The sequence below is a fragment of the Loxodonta africana genome, chromosome 12, assembly GCF_030014295.1.
Source record: "Loxodonta africana isolate mLoxAfr1 chromosome 12, mLoxAfr1.hap2, whole genome shotgun sequence".
Lineage (NCBI taxonomy): Eukaryota > Metazoa > Chordata > Mammalia > Proboscidea > Elephantidae > Loxodonta > Loxodonta africana.
The window spans coordinates 67,479,786-67,502,747 of NC_087353.1; the positions used below are offsets into that span (position 1 = coordinate 67,479,786).

The following is a 22,962-nucleotide window of genomic DNA, read 5'->3' on the forward strand; positions in this document are numbered from 1 at the left end:
CAGAATCTTCCCCCAGCAAAGCCAGCGGTGCCTCCTGTTGGGAGCCCTCAGGGTTAGGACAGAAGAGGGCTAAGATGCTGGGCTCTCCTTTCCAATTTTCCCTCTTACAAACCTGTGGTTTCAGGGAAGATATGGGGCCCCTGCAGGGAGGGTCAGGAGCCTGTGCCTCATTAGGAACTGGTTCAAATGTGATTTCCCCTATTTGTGTCTGCAGCAAGGCCTTGAACAAGGTAAAATGGGGCAAATTCACCATAAAGACAAACCTTCCTGTCTCTTTCCTGGCCCTCTCCTGCCTTGGAAAGTGGCCATTGTTCCCCTGCCTTTCTTGTTTCCGCCTGCTGAGACAGCTTCAGGAACCTGTATAGCAGGTATTTCAAAGGAAGAGAGAAATATCTGGGTATTTTTTTACCCATATGAACTGTCCCCCTTTTACTTTTCAATTCAGCTTGCAAAGAAAAAAAAAGTAGAGACCCAGAAAACATTCCTATGTAAGTAAAAGTAAACTACTGGCCTAGTGTAGCAGTAGGGCCCATAAATACAGTGGCTTAAGCCCTGCAGTGGTAGAATTCTCACCTGCCATGTGGGAGACCCAGGTTCCATTCTGAGCCAACGCACCTCAGGTGCAGCCACCACCAATCCATCGGTGGGGCTGGCGTTCCTATGATGCTTAACAGGTTTCAGCTGAGCTTTCAGACTTAGACTAGGAAGAAAGGCCTGGTGATCTATTTCTGAAAGTCAGCCAGTGAAAACCCTGTGAATCACAACAGTCTGATCCACAGCTGATCGCTGATCACAGGGATGGCACAGGACCAGGCAGTGTTTGGTTTCATGGTGCATGGCATCAGCATGAGTCAGGGCCAAATCGATGACAGCTAACAACAAGAAGGATAGAAGTATATTTCATTTGCATGTAACAGTCACAAGGTGAGTGAGCAGGCTAGTAGGGCAACTCTGTTCCCGGTGATATTTCAGGGACCCAGGTTCCTCTGAACTTATTCTTCTACCATCCCTACACGTTATTGTCATCTGTACTATTATTATTGGTTGCTATCATAGCATCAGAGCCCTGGTGGCACAGTGATTAAGAGCTCAGCTGCTAGCCAAAAGGTCGGCAGTTTGAATCCACCAGCCACTTCTTGGAAACCCTGGGGGGCAGTTCAACTCTGTCCTATAGGGTCACTATGAGTCGGAATCGACTCAATGGCAACAGATTTGGTTTTCGGATCGTAGCATTGTTCTAGCCTACGGAAAAGGGAAAGAGGAAACCCAGGGCAAACAGTTTTCTTTCAGGCAAGTGAGGTGAAGTGAAAATTGGACACATCACTTTTGATTTCCTTCTATGGTGAGAGATCAGTCGCGTGCCCAAATTTAGCTTCTAGGATGGCTGGGAAAGCTAGTTTTAATCTGGGTGGCTGTGTGCCAAAGGAAAAAAGGAAGAGCAGATCTGGGGGGCAAGAATCAGTCTGCTTCATATGTTCAGATAAAGAAGAAGATATGAATTTAAGGGGTTCCTACTGTGTGTCCTGGAGGAGCTCTGGTGGCTCAATGGTTAAAGTGCTTGGCTACTAACTGAAAGGTGGGTGGTTCAAACCCACCAGCTGCTCTGCAGCACAAAGATGGGGCAGTTCCCTTCCATAAAGACAATAGCCTTGGAAACCCTATGGGGCAGTTCTACTCTGTCCTAAAGTGTCGCTATGAGTCAGAACCGACTTGATGGCAGCGGGTTTTTTTCACTGTGTGCTATATGGAAGTGGTGGTGGTTGAGTTGTAGAATTCTCACCTTCCATGTGGGAGGCCAGAGTTCAACTCCTGGCTAATGCAGCGGAAGCACGGCCACCACTGGCCTGTCAGTGGAAGCTTGCTCGGTGCCATGATGCTGAACAGGTTTCATTCCAGCTTCTGACTAACTAGGAAGAAAGGCTGGGTGATCTACTTTAAAAAATCAGCCAGTGAAAACCCTATGGACCATAATGGTTTGATCTGCAAATGATCATGGGGATGGTCCAGGATCGGGCAGCATTTTGTTCTGTTGCATTTTGTATGGGGTCAGCATTAATCAGGGCTGACTTGATGGCAGCCAACAGCACTATGTGCCATGCGTAATGTTTTGTGCTTTTATATCCCTTGCCCCATTTACTTCTCCCCCACACTCTGAAAGGTAGACTTCATTATCCTCATTTTATATTCTTTTTATTTTCTGATAGCTGCCATCAATTGAATACCAACTCTTAGGCAAGGGCATTGCTACTCCTTTGCAGAATTCTCTTTACTACTCTCAGTTCCCTGCCGTGTAAACCAAAAGCCAAACCAAACTCATTGCCATTGAGTTGATTCCAACTCAGTGACCCTGTACTATTTTTCTTTGCACAGTTGAGACTAAGCGAGGTTAGATAACTTTCCCAAGGTCTCAAGCTTATAAGTTGAAAGAGTTGGAATTTGATCCCAGATCTATCTTCTTTTTCCACCATATTGTAAAAGAGATTTTGCAATCACAAAAATCAGGGATTGCATTCATTCAGGCCTTATTTTAGGTTTTTAAACCTTGTGCACAGAATCCTTTAAGCTCTCAGCCGTGTTAATCCCTCCTTTCTCAGCATTCCCTGATCTTAGGTGAAGTCTTGACTTTTAAGACTATGGACTCTACTGTGGCTTTCAAAAGCCTGGTAGGGGATTCAAAACCAATACTTTGGCTCTTTGTCCTCATCTAAAGTGCTCAAATGGTGGGAAGGGGTAGTGGAAGCACAAGGAAAAAAAATACTGGTGAATATCTCAAGACAGGACCCTACGACATTGCCATGAAGAGAATCCATGTGATAATAGTGTGAAGACCCCAGACAACCACATCTACCTCATTGGCATTGGGGGTCAACTAAACGAGGTAATATGAATAAAGTGTCTGATAGGGTATCTGCCAGGTAAAGAAACCTTCATGTCCTCTTAGTTCTGTGAGAGCCCAGCTTTGTAATAGGAGGCTGGCTTCTAGTCTAGGACTGGCCAGCTCTCTGGCCAATATCATTGCATCTCAGTGGACTTTGAGACCCTTGTCTCTATAGTAGCCAACCTATAGGCGGAAGAACTCAAGGCAGTTGGTGGGGGGAAGCTTCATGCTACCACCAGCTCCTTTCTCCTACCCCACCTTGATGAAGAAAGGAGACATGTTGTTTGGCTTGGGAGGATTTGGGGCTTCATTAATCTTCCCAGCTGTGACATTTTGATGTTTTCTCTTGAAAGTATGATATTTACATGTGTATCGTGCCCCAATCCCTGATGTTTTGAGAGGAAGAATCAAGAAAACTGTGCTGCCTAATTCTCATTTCCTCTTACATTTTATTTGGTTTAGGAGGAAATGCTTCTGCAGATAGACCCTTCTCAAGCCTCGTCTTCTGCTAGGCAGGTAGATGGTTAAATAAATGGTGAGTGTTGTGTTCGTGAATTCAGGCACTGAGCTAGGTATCCTTGGTTCAAATTCCAGCTTCATCAATTGGATAAGCCACCAAAGCTCTCTGAGCCTCAGTTTCCCCATTTATAAAATGGGACCAATAATAGCAACTACCTCATTAGAACATTGAGGCGAGTAAGGAGGGTAACAGATGTACCGTATTTTTTCATAATGCGTACCTTCTATGTTTATTTGCCAACCGCGCCTTTCCACTTGAGGTATTTTTGTACTTACCACTGTGCCTGTAAAAAAAATTGGCATAGCGGGCACTTACAAAAATACTTCATGGGGGGAGGGTGTGTTTGGCGAGCAGACATAGAAGGTGCACGTTATGTGCGTAAAAATACAGTAAATTCCCTAGTTCAGTACACGGCACAGTGCATGCACTTGATAAAGGTCAGATAGCAGTTTGTCATACTCTGGTGACTTGCATGTTGCTGTGATGCTGGAAGCTAAGGCATCGGTATTTCAAATGCCAAAAGCATCATCCATGGTGGACAGGTTTCAGCAGACCTTCTAGACTAAGACAGACTAGGAAGAAAGGCCTGGCAATCTACTTTTGGAAATTAGCCAGTGAAAACCATATGAATCATGACAGAACATTGCCTATTATACTGGTGGATGATGCACCCCTTAGGTTGGAAAGCACTCAAAACGCACAGTGGCTGCAACAATGAATTCCAGCATGCCAGCAATTGTGAAGATGGCGCAGGACCAGGCAATGTTTTGACCTGTGCTATGAGTTGGTGCGGACTTGAAGGCAACTAACAACAACATTACTCAGTTTACCACTGATCTGAGGATGAGCGGGGAAGGAGGCTATGCCAAAACCTAGCCTTTTGCTGCATCCAAGCAGACTCTTTAACCAGTCTCTGCCCCTTTGCCTGACTGTTCTGCCTCCCCTGAGCTAGGATGGCCAAAGAACATCCAGGCCTCTCCACGTTTTTCATGGGGATCTGGAGCTGGGTGAACAGCCTGGCTCTTCTGCCCCAGAGGTAAAGGCACTTCCCCAGAGCTCTTGCCCTTCAGTCTCGGTGATGAACGGCACATTCAGTCTTTTGCAACATAGACTAGATGAACTGAAGAGGAAACACCCTACCCATTTCTAACATTTACAAGAATGTCATTGGAAATGAGATACCTTCACTGCCCTCCTTCCTTCATTAAGCACATGTTATTGAAGCCCTAATGTATGCCAGTGGTGGTTCACTGGTAGAATTCTTGCCTTCCATGCAGGAGACCCAGGTTCGATTCTGCTGGTGAACCTCATGGACAACCACTACCATCTATCTAGTGGAGGCTTGCGTGTTGCTGTGATGCTGAACAGGTTTCGGCGGAGCTTCCAGACTAAGATGGACTAGGAAGAAAGGCCTGGCAATCTACTTCTGAAAATCAGCCAGTGAAAACCCTATGGATCACAATAGTCCAATCTGCAGCTGATCATGGGGAAGGTGCCAGATCAGGCACTGTTTTTCTGTGGTATTTGTGGTCCCCATATGTTGGGGGCCGACTCTACGGCAGCTAACAACAGCACTATGTCCCAGGCACTGGGCTAGGCGTCAGGAAGACAGTGGGAGAAGAACAGATAAGGTCTCGGTCCCAACGGGAGTTAATATTCTAGTCAAGGGTGTTGGACAATACACAGTAACTTAGATAATGCCATGTAGTGATACAGGCTACGAAAATAGGGAGAGGTGATAAGAGCAAATTGGGGTGGGGCTCCTTTCATTGGATCATCAGGAGGGCTTTACTGAGGAGGTGACCTTGGATCAGAGAACCAAATGACAGAAGGATCCAGATACGCAACCAAAAGGAACGCTTTTGCCAGGAAATAGCAGCAATAGTCCAAAGGCCCTGAGATGGTGATAAGCTTGGTGTGTTCAGGAACAGAGAGGAACCCTGGGTAAGGGTGGAAGAGTTGAAGGTGGACAGGTACCTAGAGTCCAGGTAATGCAGACCTTGTAGACCACTGCAAAGAATTTGGATCTTATTCTTGAGTGTGATGGGAAGATTGATCACTCCCTTTCATCATATTTGTGGATCAAAGACAGAGGCAGATGAGCAATGGTGAAAGCTTTGGTTGGGACATCGCTGAGACCCAAGAGTATCACTAGGTGAGAATGAGCAGTAGAAACCCTTTCTTAAGGAAAGACGGTAGCTGGGAGGCCACCTGCTGAGACCCTCAGATATGCAGTCTTTTTTGAAAACCGGGAATTACATTGAGTCACTCCATTTCCATGGAAGCAAGGCTCCATCCTGCCCGGCGCCTGTACAAGTATCTGCTTCTAATTAAGAGAAAGACAGATGGAGGAAGGTACGGTTTAATTTTACAGCCCAGGCTCTTTCAGAGCAATTAGGCTTATTGGAAAGAAAGCACCTTTTTCTTTCTTTCTCCCTCTTTTTAAATGAAGAAAAATCAAGCCGAGAGGACTAGTGTTGTTGAAGGGCTCACACATCTGTCTCCTGGTCGGCTTATCAGCCATCTGCCCACGAGGTCCCAGGGCTGATTAGGTTAATACATTTATTAATGGCCCTTACAAGGCTGTTCAGTGAATCCGATGTTTCTTTCACAAGGAGCTTTTTGATATACTAAGACAGGGACCACATTGCCCAGAGCTGAGAGTGGCCAGGTAAACATTTCTTCCTCCTCCTGCTCTGGATCCAAATCGGAAGGAACCGGAAATATTGTGGGAAGGGAGCTTCATGAAAATTGCATTTCCTTGTTATGGCAACAGTTCACCCACCTAACCCCCCAACTCCCTTGTTGTCGAAATCATCTTGAAAGGAGGATGGTTTGGAGGATGGTTTCATGCCCCAGGCACCAAGCCTGTGCCAACCTAGGCACATCCCTGAAACACCTGAATCTAGTGGAAGGAAGGTGGTCAGACATATTGTAGGTGTGGATGATCCAGTCTGGTCTACAGGGCAGTAGGTGATCTGGTGCCCCCTGCCTTCTTCACTTCTCCACAGACATCCTTTCAGTTTCTAGAAGCTACCATGTTCCTTCTCTATTAGGAAATTTTGCAAATGCTGTTCTGAACCACTTACCTATGGCTGCATAACCAACTGCCCCAAACTTCTTAGCTAGAACATAAAAAAACAAACCAGAACAGTTGACTTTGCGTTGACACCCACTCGTGGGGACCCCATGTGTGTCAGAGTAGCACTGTGCTCTGTAGGTTATTCCAATGGCTGATTTTTCAGAAGTTGATTGCCAGGCCTTTCTTCTGAGGCACCTCTGGGTGGACTGGAATCTCTAACCTTTCGGTTAGCAACTGAGTGCTTTAACCAGCGACTCCTAGTGGCCTAGCATAACAACCATTTATTAGACTCACGTTCTGTGGTAGCTGGAACAGTTCTGCTGGTTTGGGCTATGTTGGCTGCTCTCAGATGGCATTGCTCAGTACCTGTGGTCAGCTGGCAGGCTGGCTGATGACTGTATGATGTAGGATGGCTTCATTCATATATCTGGCAGTTAGCAGGCTGTTGGCTATGGTGGACATGGGCAACTGACCTACAGGTTTCTCATCCTCCAGGAGGCTAGCCTGGGCTTCCTTCTTCACACGGAGACAGGGTCTAAGAGTATGATAGCTAAGGCTTCACAGCTCCTAAAAGCCTAGGTTCAGAACTTCTGCCACATTCTACTGGTCAAAGCCAGCCACAGACCATCCCAGATTCAAGAGGTGGGGAAATAGACTCCACCTCTTGATGGAAGGAGCTGCAAAGTATTGTGGCCATTCTTACAATGTATCACATGTTTTCTTACCGTGAATGTTCTTTTTGTTACTCTTCACATTCAGATCTCAGCTGAAGAGTACTTCCTCAAGGAAGCCTTGCCTGACCAGTTCCCACGAAATAGATCAAGTCCTCTTTTTATGCTCAGTCATAGGGCAAATTAAGCACTCAGCAAACATGGTAGACGGGAGGAAGGGAAGAAGGAAGAAAAGGATGGTTGGTTTGATGACTGCCTCCCTTGTGCCTAGTAGGTCACCTAGCACAGTCATAGGGCAAATTAAGCACTCAGCAAACATGGTAGACGGGAGGAAGGGAAGAAGGAAGAAAAGGATGGTTGGTTTGATGACTGCCTCCCTTGTGCCTAGTAGGTCACCTGGCACAGACTAAGTGCTCAATAAATGTCTGTTGAATCTTATCCAGTGCTTCTTTCATAAGGCAGGTGACAGATAAAATATATTGAATGGTTGTTACTATTGTGCTATATAATGTGTATATCTCACAAAATTTATTCCTCATAATAATCCTGGGAGTAGTTACTATTATTTAAGTAGCATTACTGAGGTGACGTAAATTCAGTTCGGCCTGACTCCAAAGCCCATAGACTTTCTCATTCATTCAAGTCTTACCCCAAATGCTAAGCACTTTATATGCCCAGTGAGTATCCAATGCCAGCTTCTTCAAAAGGCCAACTCAGTGGATCCAAGAAAATGCTGGGTATGTAGGAGGGTGAAGATACATACCTGGGACTCAGTGATTCCTCTTCCTGGGGGCTCCTCCCCACATCTGCACTGACGTGGCAAGAGTTGGATGCCTCTGAGTCTATTTTCCTTTAGAACTTTCTGAAAAGACATCACATCATGTCCCTGGGCTAAACTGCTCTCTCATCTGCCAAGTAGGGGTAAAAATCCCCATCTTTCCTGTCTCTGGGGTTTTTTTTTAAAGGGTCAAATGAGAAAAGAAGCATGAAACTGTGATGGCCTCTAAGAATTTACATGAACTCATAGGTGCAGTAGTTTGGAATGTTAGAAATGTGGACGAAAGAGCAGTGAATATTTCTGATCCAGGTGATGATAGGTTGAACAGGTCTATTGTTAAGAAATTAAAAGTACAGAGACTCTTACAATGAAAGAATAGTAAGTTAAATATGAGAAAATAAAAGCAGGTCTCATGAACTTAGCAAATCAATCAATCATTCAGTATTGGTGGCTCTGTGGTAAAATGGAATGGAAATTGGTATAACCATTTTGGAGAGTAGCTGGCAATATGTATCAAGAGCCTTAACAATGTCTATATCCTTTGGCTAAGTAATTTCACTTTCAGTAATCTAGACCAGGAGTCAGCAAACTTTTTTAGTAAAGAGCTGAACAGTAAATATTTCAGGCTTTCCGGGTCATACAGTCTGTAACAAGTAATCAGCTCTCCCATATCAGAATGATAATACGTAAATGAATGGGTGTGCCTGTATTCCCGTAAAGCTTCATTTCCAAATACAGGCTGCAGACTGGATTTGGCCCATGGGCCATAGCTTGCCATCCCTTGATGTAGATTGGGAAAATATTTTTAAAAATTATTCTAAATTTAAAATTCTAAATACAAAGAGAGCATTGGAACAGAAGATTCTCATCTCAGCCTTGTTAATACTAGCAAAATATGGGCACAACTTGAGTGTTCATCAATAGAGAGATTGATTAATTTTGATAGTTCCACTCAATGAAATATTACATAGGCATCAAAATGCTGTTTATTCATAATTTATAGCAACATGGGAAAATGCTTGATAGAATGTTACATGATAAGTTGAAGCAAAGTTATTTATAATAATGATGATGACAGTGGTGATGGCTAATATCTAAGCACTTTACATACATTGTCTCTTTAGCCCTTCAGACAACCCTATCAAATATACGTCTTTATTGTAGTTACCTTCCATATGCAGGAGCTGATGGTAATAGAAGTTAAGTTATTTAGTCAAAGTTACACCACTTGTAGGTGGCAACGTTGGGATTTGAACACAGATCTGTATAACTCTTAAAAGCAAAAACAAAAGCAAGCAGACAAACAAGGGAAAATTGCCAATTCAACTCTGTTTACTGGGAAGACCAGAAGAAAACACACCCAAATGTTGACATTGGCTGAGTGGTAGACGGTAGATACGAATATTTCTCAGTATGTTCAGTATTTTCTCTACTGAGAGCACATCCTTTTAATAACAAAGAAACTACTTGAATTTTGTAAGAAAGCAAAGGCTCGCCGAGTCACGAGTGTGACTGTGATAGGAGAAGTGTTTCCTCTAGAGGATATATAGATTCCTTTGGTGGCACAGTTTGCACTTGACTAAAGGTGGGTTCGAGCCCACCCAGCGGTGCCAGGGAAGAAAGTCTTGGCAATCTGCTTCCATAAAGATTGCAGTCAAGAAAACCCTATGGAGCTCAGTTCTATTCTGTAACACATGGGGTCACCATGAGTTAAAATCGGCTCAGTGGCAGCAGAGTAGAGATTCCATTGTGAATGCCCTCACTCTCCTGGCCCTGCTCTTCTTTGTGGAAAGGACATGGCCCTGCTCTTCCCTCTGTCTTGTTCCAGCTGCAGTTTCTAGTGTGTGTCTTGTTTGGACTGTTGGCCCACTTTTAGGCTGTTCTCTGCTTTACCTGTCAATCCTTAACTCTCTCTCTCCTCTCTCCTCCCTTTCTTTATCCACCTGTCCCCCTGTACAGCCGACAAGGTCAATGAGGACTTCTACTCCAAGCGACGGCACCTGGCTGAGCTGGCTGCCAAGGGGAACCTACCCCTGCACCCCGTGAGAGTGGAGGATGAGCCGCGGGCCTTCAGCCCTGAGCATGGGCCCGCCAAACAGAATGGACAGAAGTCCCGCACCAATAAGATGCCCCCACACCCGCTGGCCTACAACTCCACCACCACCAACTTTAAGGGCTGGGACCCCAATGAGCAGTCTCTCCGGCGGCAGGCTTACGGCAACAAGGGCAAGCTGGGCACGGCCGAGTCAGGCTCCAGCGACCCCTTGGGAACTCGCACTCAGCACTACCCACCCCCACAGCCATACTTCATCACCAACAGCAAAACGGAAGTGACTGTCTGAGCTTTCACTGCAGGGAGCATCCTGGAGACCATACTCAACTGAGAGAGGCAAAAAATATCCCGGCCCACACCCTCCCTCTCCTCCCTTATACATGCACCCACACTCACACTCTCCGCCCGAACCGATTACAAACCTGCCGGTGATACGGAATCACGCTTTCCCTGCGTCATGCCTAACACGTGTCTGCGGGCAGCGGAGGAAGACCGAAGCATGGACATTCAGCAATACAGGAAAGGGGAGACTGAGGCATGCTCTTTCGAGTTCAGGCTCGAGATGGCCGGCTTACATGCCCAAACTATGGGGCTAAGTTTTCTTTTCTTCTAACTTGAAACTGAAATCCATGGTGAAGAAACAAAAGTAGCACAATTTAGAGAAATTGACCATTTGAGCACATACACCATTTGCCATGCAGTGTCTATTTCTGGGTTAAAGAGCCAAGGTGAAAGGAAGTAGAGCATGGGGCTGAATACAAGAGAAGAGTGCACTTTGGAAGAAGAGTTATTTTGGGAGGAAGATATGCACATAATAAGCATTTTCTAATCCCAAGAAGTGGACACACAATTTTGACAAGCATGAGACAGTTGCTGGACCCCAACCATTCTGTTTATATAACTTTTCATATCATCAATATTGGAAGCAAAAAACAATACACACATGAACTCACAAAAAATAACTAGACCCTGAACCCACCGACAGAGATGGGAAGGAAGGAAAATTTTAGAGAACTTCCAAAAAGACCATGATCCTGGAAATGGAAGGTGTGGGCTTCCCTGGCGGGAGAGGGTCCAGAGAGTATTGAAAAAAAAAAAACAAACTTTTTTTTTAAAGAAAAATAAAATTATAAGCCCACTACAAAATGAGAACAGCAAATTATGTCCAAAATCTTGAAGACTTCAGAAATCAACAATGACATTAGCAAAACAAATTCCATTGTTGGAAAAGTCTACAGGAGGTGAGAAGAGGACCCAGACAGAAGTCTTCAATTTCTAGTGTTTCTCTCTCGCCTCTGAGACAGGAAACAGACACAGAAACAAGACCACTATTAACTGTCTGTCCCTGACTTCCCTTCCCCTTCAGCTCATTGCTGCCGCCGCTGCCGAACTTCAACTGCTTTGGACTGAAGATGACTTAAGCGTGGGTGGTGCCTTCAATGTGTTACTGTTGTTTAATGAGTCTTGTTTCCCAAGTGCAACCTGTGTTCTTTTAGCCTTCCTCCCTCCTGTTCTTCTGCCGTAGCAGATATCTCTATCCTTCCTTTCCTTGGTGAGCCCACCCTATTAACACCCTCCAAGGGGGCTGCTGCAAAGCCAGGGGCTCTTGAGGACAAAGACTTTCTCCCTTTCCCCATACTGTCAGCATCCCTCAAGTCGTACCGTTTTCTAGCCCCCAAACCTGTCGTACATTTTGGGCCATAATTCCCCTGGTTCCTCCAAGCCACCTCCCCAGATAAATCAACGCATTCTCCCCCCATCCAGAATTTCCTGAGGTGGCTTTTCAGGTTGGTTCATGTAGCCAACAGCCCTTGGTTGCCCCAAAGACAGACAATTTTCCTATGCTCTGTTCGTTTAGTAGAAGTCCAAAGAGGAGAGTTGAGGGAGAAAAGCTTTCATTTAAGGTGAGCTGTTTTCAACCAGTCCTTAAGGGTGTTAGCTACGGAGCTGTGGTGGCTCAGCAGTTAAGCACTCAGCTGCTAACAGAAATGTTGGTGTTTCAAACCCACCCAGCAGCTCCTCAGGAGAAAGACCTGGCAATCTGCTCCTGTAAAGATTACAGCCTAGAAAACCCTATGAGGCAGTTCTACTCCATCACATGGGGTCGCTATGATTCAAAACTGGCTCAATAGTACCTAAGAACAACAAGGGCTTTAGCTAATAAAAAGGAACTGCTGAGAGACCCCCAGCTTCTCTGGGGCCAGAAGCTGCAAATGATCTGCTTGAACAAGACTCTGAGCATTCCCCAGAATCCTGAACCCCAACATTCTGTGCTCCCTCATTCACACCCATCTCTTTTCCCTGGTGTCATGGATTCAGGGAAACCAAGTGTTTATTCTCCTTCTTATTCCCAGCTGGTCCGGGGATACTGGCAATGCCTTTTATATCTCTGGGTTCTAGTCTCTCTATCTAGAACATGGGGATTTGAGGCTAGATCAAGCTTTTTGAAGTGCAAAACCTCTGCCCATTTTAAAACAATGAAATCTGACAACCCATTATATAAAATCCCCATTTATAAAGACGCCCTGTGCTTTCTGAAGCCAGGGTGGGATATTTAAACCCCCGCACTCCCCAGAGTGGAGTGAACACCAATGGCCTTGGTCCGTGTTTCCTTGGTGTTAGTTACCTACACACCTGCACCACACTTTGGGTGTATTTTGTATCACCTTGATGATACCTGTAGTTAAATAGATTCATTTTTAATAAATTTAATTTTTAAGGGGAAACTTCATGCCATCATCACAAATAGAAAACCAGTATCAATTGCCATAAATAGATAGTAAGCATAAGAATAATTGCAAAGAAAACATAGCAGCTTTATTAAATTTTAGCTAGATACTGTTGGATGTAGAAGGGGTCTGAACCTGAAGCTTGATTCTCTTTCTATTTAAAAGAGATTAGCAAGTATTAAAGGAGCCCTTTTTTTAGTAGCACAGTGGTTAAAGTGCTTGACTGCTAACCAAAAAACCGGTGGTTTGAACTCATGAGCTGCCCCACAGGAGAAAGAGGTGACAGTCTGCTTCCGTAAAGATTACAACCTTGGAAACCCTATGGAACAGTTCTACTCTGTCCTATAGGGTCACTATAACTTAGAATCTACTTGACGGTAATGGTAATGGTTTTTTTCTGTGTGTGTGTGGCAACGTTTAAGCACTTGGCTGCCAACCAAGAAGTTGGCATTTCAAACTCACCCAGTGGCTCTACAGGAGAAAGACCCAGCTATCTGTTTGTATAAAGATTACAGCCAAGAAAACCCTATGGGGCAGGTTTATTATGTAATGCATAACTCGCTATCAATCGGAATTGACTCAATGGTACCCAGCAACAACAATGAAGTGTTAAAGACAGAGTATCACCCAATAGAGACTTTTCCTTGAAGAACTCAGACTGAAACATAAATGAAAAGGGAGTCCTTTTGTATGTGACTCAGTGTTAATTAGTGCTAGGTATATTCCTGTCCCACCTTCCACATATGCTAATGGTACACAGCCTACACTTCAGGAAATACTGGGTTGGCTTATCTGTAACTTTCCCTCCAACTCAAAATTCTGTAATTCCAGTACCCCTTTTGGCCCAACTTTGCCCCTTGCTTCAACCCACTTCATCTTATCCTTATCCCAACCATGATTCAGGGGCTTTCTTGGTTTCTGAATCTGCAGTGTTTTCTCTCTTCTCCATGCTCCTCCTCCTCTGAGTGAACTTCATCTACTGAACTTGGCTACTTTGGGTCTGCAGTTACAATTCTGGCGGCAAGGGTACAGCCTGGTCAATTGGGTACAGCAGTGAAAACAACCCAAAAAGGGTAGCCCTGCTCAGCCTCGTTATCTTCCAGTTGGTGTTGGGAGTTGAACTAACGGGGTGGAGGTTGGACAGGGGAGGTTTGTTTATTCTTAGGCATCTAGGGAAAATAGAAAGACCCCATGATACTCAAGGAGGGGATGATCTATGGGATTGTCTATGCCATGTACCAAGAAAAGGATCCTATAGCTAGAGTGGGGAGACCAAGAAGAAAGAAACCTGAGCAAAGCAGAGAGACACTCCCCTCCCCATCCCATGCCCTCATACCAGCCTCTACTTCTTGCCTTTCGCCGTCCTCTGACTTTCAGCCTAAAGGGACCACCATCTGACTTCTCTTTGCCCTCCCAAAGTGTCTAAGCCTCCACCCTCCTTGGGCTCTGCCTGGCATCCCCACCTAACTCCCCCCAGTTTTTTTGTGTAAATGGAGCATATTTTATGTGCAAATATTTTAGTAACCATATGTTCTGCAAGTAAACCTGTGTTAATACTTGTCAACAACTGCAGAGTTTATGATACCAATAATACTTCCTACAATGAAGAAAAAAACAAAAAACATTCGTTTGTTTTCTAAGAATGTTTATTTGTAAACATATGTATTCACTATATTAATATGAATTTCTTACCTGGCAATAAAACTGATATATATGTGATGCTGTTGGGGCTGGCATGTATGTTTCCAGGGCCCTACATTCTAATCTGGGTTTTCACTAGGAAGCACCAATATTAGTCCAGAGGGGTAAACATTTAATGCTCAGAACGTTCAGGAAATGGCTGCAGGGAAAGGAAATTTCTAGTTAACAGAAATGAAGACATTTTCCAGGAGACCTTTTTTTTCTGTCTGAAGCCTTTGTGATAAGAGTCTGTGTCACATCTTTTAATTCAGTTCCCTACCTTAAAACACGTCTCTGTGCTGGATCTCATCATCGTAACTAAATTTATCCCTGATAGGCAAGAATCTTGCTGAGCTTTGCATTTTTGTTTTGTCCAGTGACCAGGGTTGTAGAAAACACAAATATTGAAAGGGTGGAAAATTGGATTCTTCCCCTACTTATTAAATTTTATTTCCTGCCTGGTCTCTGTTAGCATGAAGTTTGAAACTTGCAGATAGAAACCTATCTTAATGTGGTTCTCCAAAAAAGAGGCCCTGGGGCAAGGGTTTGAGTGTAAAGAGTTTATTTGAGAAGTGAAGGGAATACCGATAGGGATATAGAGAGGTAAGATGGTGAAGGGGAAGCAGTCAATAAAGGTACCTTGCCACGCCAGCTGCCACCATGGGTGACAGAGCCCATTTCTGTGGGGAAACTCCGGGAGATGGTGCAGAGCACACACCTCAGGATTATCCTGCTCAAGGGGTCAGGGAGCTGGGGTATTTACATGCCACTCTCATCAGACATCAATTGAGCGTTGCTTTCAGGAATTAATGTTCAGACACTCCCAGGCTGTCATGTGTGGGGGAAGAAGGGAATTCCGTGGCTTCAGAGGAAGCCCCAGACACAGTGATGCATCTATGGGCAGTTGGAAGTCACCCATTGTGCCCTGGAATCCTAGAGGGACAAGGGAGGGGGGCAGGAACTCACAGTGGCTGCTCAAAGCTAGAGGTGTGAGTTCTCCTGGGAATGAAGCTGCTACTTCTTGGGATAATTAGAAGTATCATCAACATGGAGCAAAGGGAATCGTGGACCACAATCTGGAGCCAGACTCAGGGGCCCTTCCCTGGGTTTTGGAGACCTTTCCCAGCCACAGGTTCACTTGGTTCCTTCAAGAGCAGATCCCATGGGCTCCCTCTTGAACATAGTTCTGTTTATCAGGGGAATCTGGAAGGCAGGTGTTGCTCTTTTGGTACCCAGAGACGGCTCAGGGCTGAAGTTTCTGACCAGTACACATCACAGGACCATGGAAGCAGTAGAAGGGCAGAGAATCATGCCTCTGGGGGTGGGGGAGGGGAGCAGATAGCTCCTGTACTGAAACCACCTGGTTGGTTACAAATCATAAACAACAGCAACAATCAGATGAAGTATATTTGCAAAGCACTCATTATGTGCCAAACACTGTTAAAGACTTTATGTGCGCTGCCACATTTGATCCTCACAACTGTATAAGGTAAGTCCCTGGGTGGCACAAACTACTAACCAAGAGGTTGGCGGTTCAAACCCACGCAGAGGCACCTGGGAGGAAAAACCTGGTGATATGCTTCTGCAAGGTCACAGCCTTAAAAACCGTATGGAGCAGTTCTACTCTGCAACATGTGGGGTCGCCATGAGTCAGAGTCAATTCAACAGCAACTGGTTTGATTTATTACACTATTTTTGGAGATGAGGAGATGAAGAATCTGTCTAAAATTTGAGTAATTTGTCCAAGCGACTCAACTAGTAAGTGGTGAAATTGGGATTTGGCCTCCAGAGGTCATGTTTTATTATGCCATTAGTTCTCACTTGGGTGAGCATGTGAATCAGTGGGGAATCTTGATTTAAACGCTAATTCCCAATCACCTCCTGGAGAGACTCAGATGCCCTAGCTCTGATTCAGTGTTTGTAACAAACGCCCCATGGTCACAATGCAGTGTCCCCTATACCAGGTTTTGAGAAGATTTATATGGTCGATGCCATGCTGCCTGATCATCCAACATCTGTAGGCTCATCCTAGGTTCCTGGGTGGTGCAAAAAAAGGTTTGCACTTGGCTACTAACCAAAATGTGGCAGTTTGAACCCACCCAGCAGCAGAAAGGCTTGGTGATCTCCCAAAAAGATTAGAGCCAAGAAAACCCATGGAGCAACTGTGTAACAGGTGGGGTCACAATGAGTTGGAGCTGACTCTGCAGCATGGGTTTGGCTTGGTTTGGGTTTGGGTTCATCCTGAAGACCTCAGGATGCAGGAGGAAATAGGATGAAGATGTGTGCTTCCAGAGAGAGGGACTCTCGCCCTTCTGGCTTCACGTCATGTGTAGTATGATGGAAAAGAGGATTGACTCCAGAATACTGGGTGGCAGTATTGACTCCAGCACCAACCTCCACGAGCCCTGGAGCCAGAAACCAGCCCTCTCTGAGACCCTGCTTGTTCATCCTCTGAAGGAGGAAGTTACAGTCGATCATATCTAATCCTGCTCTCTCTCTTGATTGAACCTTCCCCCCTCATGACTGCAACATTTGGTATAGTCGGTGGAATCGGGTCCCTTACTACTTGCAATGGTTTGCTCCTGGTTGAACAGGATTTTACTGGGTGTAAAATAATCACTGAAGTAATGGCTCCTGTGTATTGAGCACTTGCTAGGTACCTGGCATTACCCTAAGGTCTTTTCTCTCTTCTAGCAGCCATGGACTAATACCGTGGCTCTGAACTTTTTTGTGTCTTGGATTTCTTTGGCTGTCTGATGAAGCCTATGGATCCCACCTCAGAAAAATGCTTTTTCATGCACAAAATAATACATATAGAACCATGAGATACACCTATTTGGAAAAAAGTCCTGAAAATATTTTAAAATAATGGGAAGGAAAATTAATTCTTTCTTACCAAACATGGTTTGTTTGGTAGAAGGGACTTTACATAATTAAATCATAATTAATGAAGTCCATGCTGGTAAAAAAAAGAAAAGTTTGCGATTCCTTGGCTTTAGATGGTATATTACTTGTCTATTTTTTATTGTTATATAACCACACAATTACCCCAAAACTTAGTGGCTTAAAACAACACACATTTGTTGTCTCACTGTTTTTGTGGGTCAGGAATCTGAGCACAGCTTAGCTGAGTCTTCTGCTTTATGGTTCCTCATGAGGATGCAATGAAGGTGCTGACCAGGGATAGAGTCTCATCTCCCCCACGTGTCTGTCGGTTTGTTGTACTGTGGGGGCTTGTGTGTTGCTGTGATACTGGAAGCTATGCCACTGGTATTCAGATACCAGCAAGGTCACTCATGGAAGACAGGTTTCAGTTGAGCTTCCAGACTAAGACAGACTAGGAAGAAGGACCAGGTAGTCTACTTCTGAAAAGAATTCGCCAGTGAAAACCTTATGAATAGCAGTGGAAAATTGTCTGATATAGTGCCAGAAGATGAGTCCCCCAGATTGGAAGGCACCCAAAAGAAAACTGGGGAACAGCTGCCTCCTTAGAGTCGACCTTAACGACATGGATGGATTCAAGCTTTCGGGACCTTCATTAGCTGATGTGGCATGACTCAAAATGAGAAGAAACAGCTGCAAACATCCATTAATAATCAGAACCTGGAATGTAGGAAGTATGAATCTAGGAAAATTGGAAATTGTCAGAAATGAAATGGATACATTTGGTATCCATAAACATTGATATTCTAGGCCTTGGTGAGCTGAAATGGACTGGTATTGGCCATTTTGAATCAGATAATCATATAGTCTACTATGCTGGGAATGACAACTTGAAGAGGAATGGTGTTGCATTCATCATCGAGAAGAACACTTCAAAATCTATCCTGAAGTACAATGCTGTCAGTGATGCCTACAAGGAAGATCAGTTAATGCGACTATTATTCAAATTTACGCACCAACCACTAAGGACAAAGATGAAGAAATAGAAGATTTTTATCAGCTCCTGCAGTCTGAAATTGATCGAACATGCAATCAGAATGCATTCATAATTACTGGTGATTAGAATGTGAACGTTGCAAACAAAGAAGGATCAGTAGTTGGGAAATATGGCCTTGGTGATAGAAACAATGCCTGAGATCAAATGATAGAATTTTGCAAGACGAATGACTTCTTCATTGCAAATACCTTCTTTCACCAACATAAATGGTGACTATACACATGGACCTCGCCAAGTGGAACACTCAGGAATCAAATTGACTACATCTGTGGAGAGAAACAATGGAAAAGCTCAATATTATCAGTCAGAACAAGGCCAGGGGCTGACTGTGGAACAGACCATCAATTGCTCATATGCAAGTTCAAGCTGAAACTGAAGAAAATCAGAGCAAGTCCATGAGAGCCAAAATGACTTTGAGTATATCCCACCTGAATTTAGAGACCAACTCAAGAATAGATTTGACATGTTAAACACTAATGACGGAAGACCAGACGAGTTGTGGAATGACATCAAGGACATCATACATGAAGAAAGCAAGAAGTCATTGAAAAGACAGGAAAGAAAGAAAAGACCAAGATGGATGTCAGAGGAGACTCTGAAACTTGCTCCTGAACATCAAGCAGCTAAAGCAAAAGGAAGAAATGATGAAGTAAAAAAGGAGCAGAAGATTTCAAAGGGTGGCTCGAGAAGACAAAGTATTATAATGACATGTGCAAAGAGCTGGAGATAAAAAACCAAAAGGGAAGAACATGCTCAGTGTCTCTCAAGCTGAAAGAACTGAAGAAAAAATTCAAGCCTCGAGTTGTAATAGTGAGGGATCCTATGGGGAAAATATTAAATGATACAGGAAGCATCAAAAGAAGATGGAAGGAATACACAGAGTCATTGTACCAAAAAGAATTTGTCGATGTTCAACCATTTCAAGAATTAGTGTATGATTAGGAACTGATGGTAGTAAAGGAAGAACTCCAAGCTGCACTGAAGACATAGGTGAAAAATAAGTCTCCAGGAATTAGCGGAATTCCAATTGAGATGTTTCAACAAACAGATGCAGCACTGGAAGTGCTCACTCGTCTGTGCCAAGAAATTTGGAAGACAGCCACCTGGCCAACTGACTGGAAGAGATCCATATTTATGCCTATTCCTAAGAAGGTGATCCAACCAAATGCAGGAAATGATCGAACAATATCATTAATATCACATGCAAGCAAGATTTTGCTGAAGATCATTCAAAAGCAGCTGCAGCAGTATATCGACAGGAAACTGCCAGAAATTCAGGCCGGCTTCAGGAGACGACATGGAACCAGGGATATCACTGCTGATGTCAGATGGATCCTGGCTGAAAGCAGAGAATACCAGAAGGATGTTTACCCGTGTTTTATTGACTATGCAAAGGCATTCGGCTGGGTGGATCATAACAAATTATGGATAACATTGTGAAGAATGGGAATTCCAGAACACTTAATTGTGCTCATGAGGAAACCATGCATAGATCGAGAGGCAGTTGTTTGGGCAGAACAAGGGCATACTGAGTGGTTTAAAGTCAGGGAAGGTTTGTGTCAGGGTTGTATCCTTTCACCACACCTATTCAATCTGTATGCTGAGCAAATAATACAAGAAGCTGGACTATATGAAAAAGAACGGGGCATCAGGATTGGAGGGAGACTCATTAACAACCTGTGTTACACAGATGACGCATTCTTCTTGCTGAAAGTGAAAAGGACTTGAAGCACTTATTAATAAAGATCAAAGACCACAGCCTTCAGTATGAATTACGCCTCAACAGAAAGAAAATAAAAATCCTCACAATTGGACCAATAAGCCACATCATGATAAAGGGAGAAAAGATTGAAGTTGTCAAGAATTTCATTTTACTTGGGTCCACAGTCAACATCCATGGAGTCAGCAGTCAAGAAATCAAAAGACATATTGCAGTGGGTGAATCTGCTGCAAAGGACCTCTTTAAAGTGTGGAAAAGCAAAGATATCAGCTTGAAGACTAAGGTGCACCTGACCCAAGCCATGGTATTTTCAATCACATCATATGCATGTGAAAGCTGGACAATGAATAAGGAACACAGAAGAATTGATGCCTTTGAGTTGTGGTATTGGCGAAGAATATTGAATATACCATCGACTGTCAAAAGAACAAACAGATCTGTCTTGGAAGAAGTGCAAACAGAATGCTCCTTAGAAGCAAAGATGGCGAGACTGCATCTTACATACTTTGGACATGTCAGGAGGGATCAGTCCCTGGGGAAGGACATCATGCTTGGTAAAGTACAGGGTCAGTGGAAAAAAGGAAGACTCTCAACGAGATGGACTGACTCAGTGACGGCAACAATGGGCTCAAGCATAACAATGATTGTAAGGATGGCACAGGACTGGGCAGTGTTCTGTTCTGTGATACATAGGGTGGCTATGAGTTGGAACTGACTCAATGGCACCTTACAACAACAAGAGTCTCATCTGAAGGCTTAACTGGAGAAGGATCTGCTTCCAAGATCAATTACATAGTTGTTGACAGTATTTGGAAACCCTGGTGGCATAGTGGTCAAGTGCTGTGGCTGCTAACCAAGAGGTCAGCAGTTCGAATCCACCAGGCGCTCCTTGGAAACTCTATGGGGCAATTCTACTCTGTTCTATAGGGTCGCTATGAGTCGGAATCGACTCGACAGCAGTGGGTTTGGTTTTTTTGGTTTTGACAGTATTCAGTTCCTGGCTGAGTGTTGGCCAGAGGCCACCCTTAGTTCCTTGCCATGTGGACCTCTCCAACACAGCAACTTACTTCATCAAAGCAAGCGAGGAGAGTCTGCTAGCAAGACAGAATTAAGAATCTCTTGTAATCTAATCCCAGACGTGACATCCCTTCAACAGTGCTGTGTTCTGTTGGTTAGAAACAAGTTGCTCAAGGGGAATGGATTTCATAAGTCTGTGAAAACCAAATGGTGGGGATCATTTAGGGTCATCTTGGAGACTGCTTACAATTGATGGTGTCTGAGACCTCTCCAGTCTGAGCTATTATTGTGTGTGTGTGTGTGTGTGTATAGTGGGTATCTGAGCAGATTGTGACACTGGTATCACTGTCAAGCAGTCAAAGTAACCTGGAATCAACTCTCAGCCTTACCACTAATTACTTTCTGGGTCTCAGTTTTTCCATCATCAAAAATGGGTATGATAATAGCACCCAGCCCTCAGGTTTATTGTGTGAGGACTTTACTATGGAATGTGTGAACGGCAAAGATAGCTGGTGGTCCAAACAAGAGGTCCAATTAAATGTGGAGTTGTGGCTGCTCAGACAGGAATCCTGCTTCCAGGCCCTTTTCCATTTGCATCCAGATGGGAATAATGTGACTGAGTTTTGGCTAATATGGTGGAAGTGATGTGGGTCATGTTTAGCTCTGGCGCATAAAAGCCTCCAGCATGATCCTGCTCACTCTCTCTCCCATCTACTGGATGGAACCAACACCCAGAGAAGCTTTGGAAACCACACGCTGAAGATGGCAAAGCCTTGGTAAGCCTGTATCTCTGAATGACTTTGTGGAGCAGTGACTTCACTCATCACTATTCCCACCACAAACTGAACTTTATGTGAGCAAGAAATAATCTTCTATTGTGTTAAACCCTGAGACTCCAGGGTTAATCTGTTACAGTAGTTAGAGTTTCTTTAACAAACATACAAAGCACTTAGCACAATATCTGTCTGTTACCACTATCATCATCATCATTATTTTAACTGAACTACTCCATAATAAGAACTTTACATGCTGTTGTTCTTACTAGCTGTCTTCAAACTGGCTCCAACTCAAAGTGACCTTATATATAAATGATACCTGATCTTGTCCCCTCTTCATGATTATTGGTATGTTTGAGTCCATTGTTTTGGCTGTTGTATCAACCCATCTTATTGTGATTTCTCTCATTTTCACTGACCCTCCACTTTACCAGCAGTGATGACCTTTTCTAGCCATTGGTCTTTCCTGATGACGTGTCCAAAGTAAGCAAGACAAAGAAATATTCTGGTTGTATTTCTTCTAAGTCTTATTTGTTCATTCTTCTGGAAATGTACAGTATATTCCTATTTTTGGTCAGCACCACAATTTGAGTACATCAATTCTTCTTCTGTCTTTTCTTTTTCATTGTCCAACTTTTGCATGCATATAAGGCAATTGAAAAGACCATGGTTTGGGTCAGATGCACCTTAGTCTTCAAACTGACATATTTGCTTTTTAAAACTTTAAAGAGGTCTTTTGTAGCAGACTTGCCCAATGCAATACATCATGTGATTTCTTGATTGGTGCTTCCGTAGACGTTGATTGTTGATCCAAGTAGAATGAAATCATTGACAACTTCAAGAACCTGATCTTTCATCTTCCCATCAACCCTGAATGGGCTAATAATCCCATGTGATCGATAAGTAAATTTAGAAGTTATATTATAAGTTACTCAAAGTCACAGAAGAAGTACTGGAGCTATAATCTAAACCTGGGTTTGTCTGGTCCCACCATTTCTACTATCCTGCTTGTTGTTGTTATTGTTAGTTGCATCAAGTCAATTCCAATAGGTGGCCACTCTGTGTGTTACAGAACACAGCTGCTTTATAAGGTTTTCTTGGCTGTAATCTTAATGCAA

At 43.9% G+C, this 22,962-nt stretch overlaps 1 protein-coding gene across 2 annotated transcripts in view; it reads left to right on the forward strand.

Annotated features, from left to right (window-relative positions):
* SHISA9 (shisa family member 9) overlaps window positions 1-22,962 on the forward strand; it is a 350,081-nt gene that overhangs the window by 317,592 nt on the left and 9,527 nt on the right. Inside the window, exon 5 of one of the 2 annotated variants that reach the window (XM_003417716.3) lies at window positions 9,889-12,581. The exons of the other annotated variant lie outside the window; for it this stretch is intronic. Coding sequence (XP_003417764.1) covers window positions 9,889-10,271 — 383 coding nt within the window. The 3' untranslated portion in view covers window positions 10,272-12,581. Of the gene's footprint in view, window positions 1-9,888; window positions 12,582-22,962 lie in introns of those variants that run through there. 2 annotated transcript variants of the gene reach the window in all.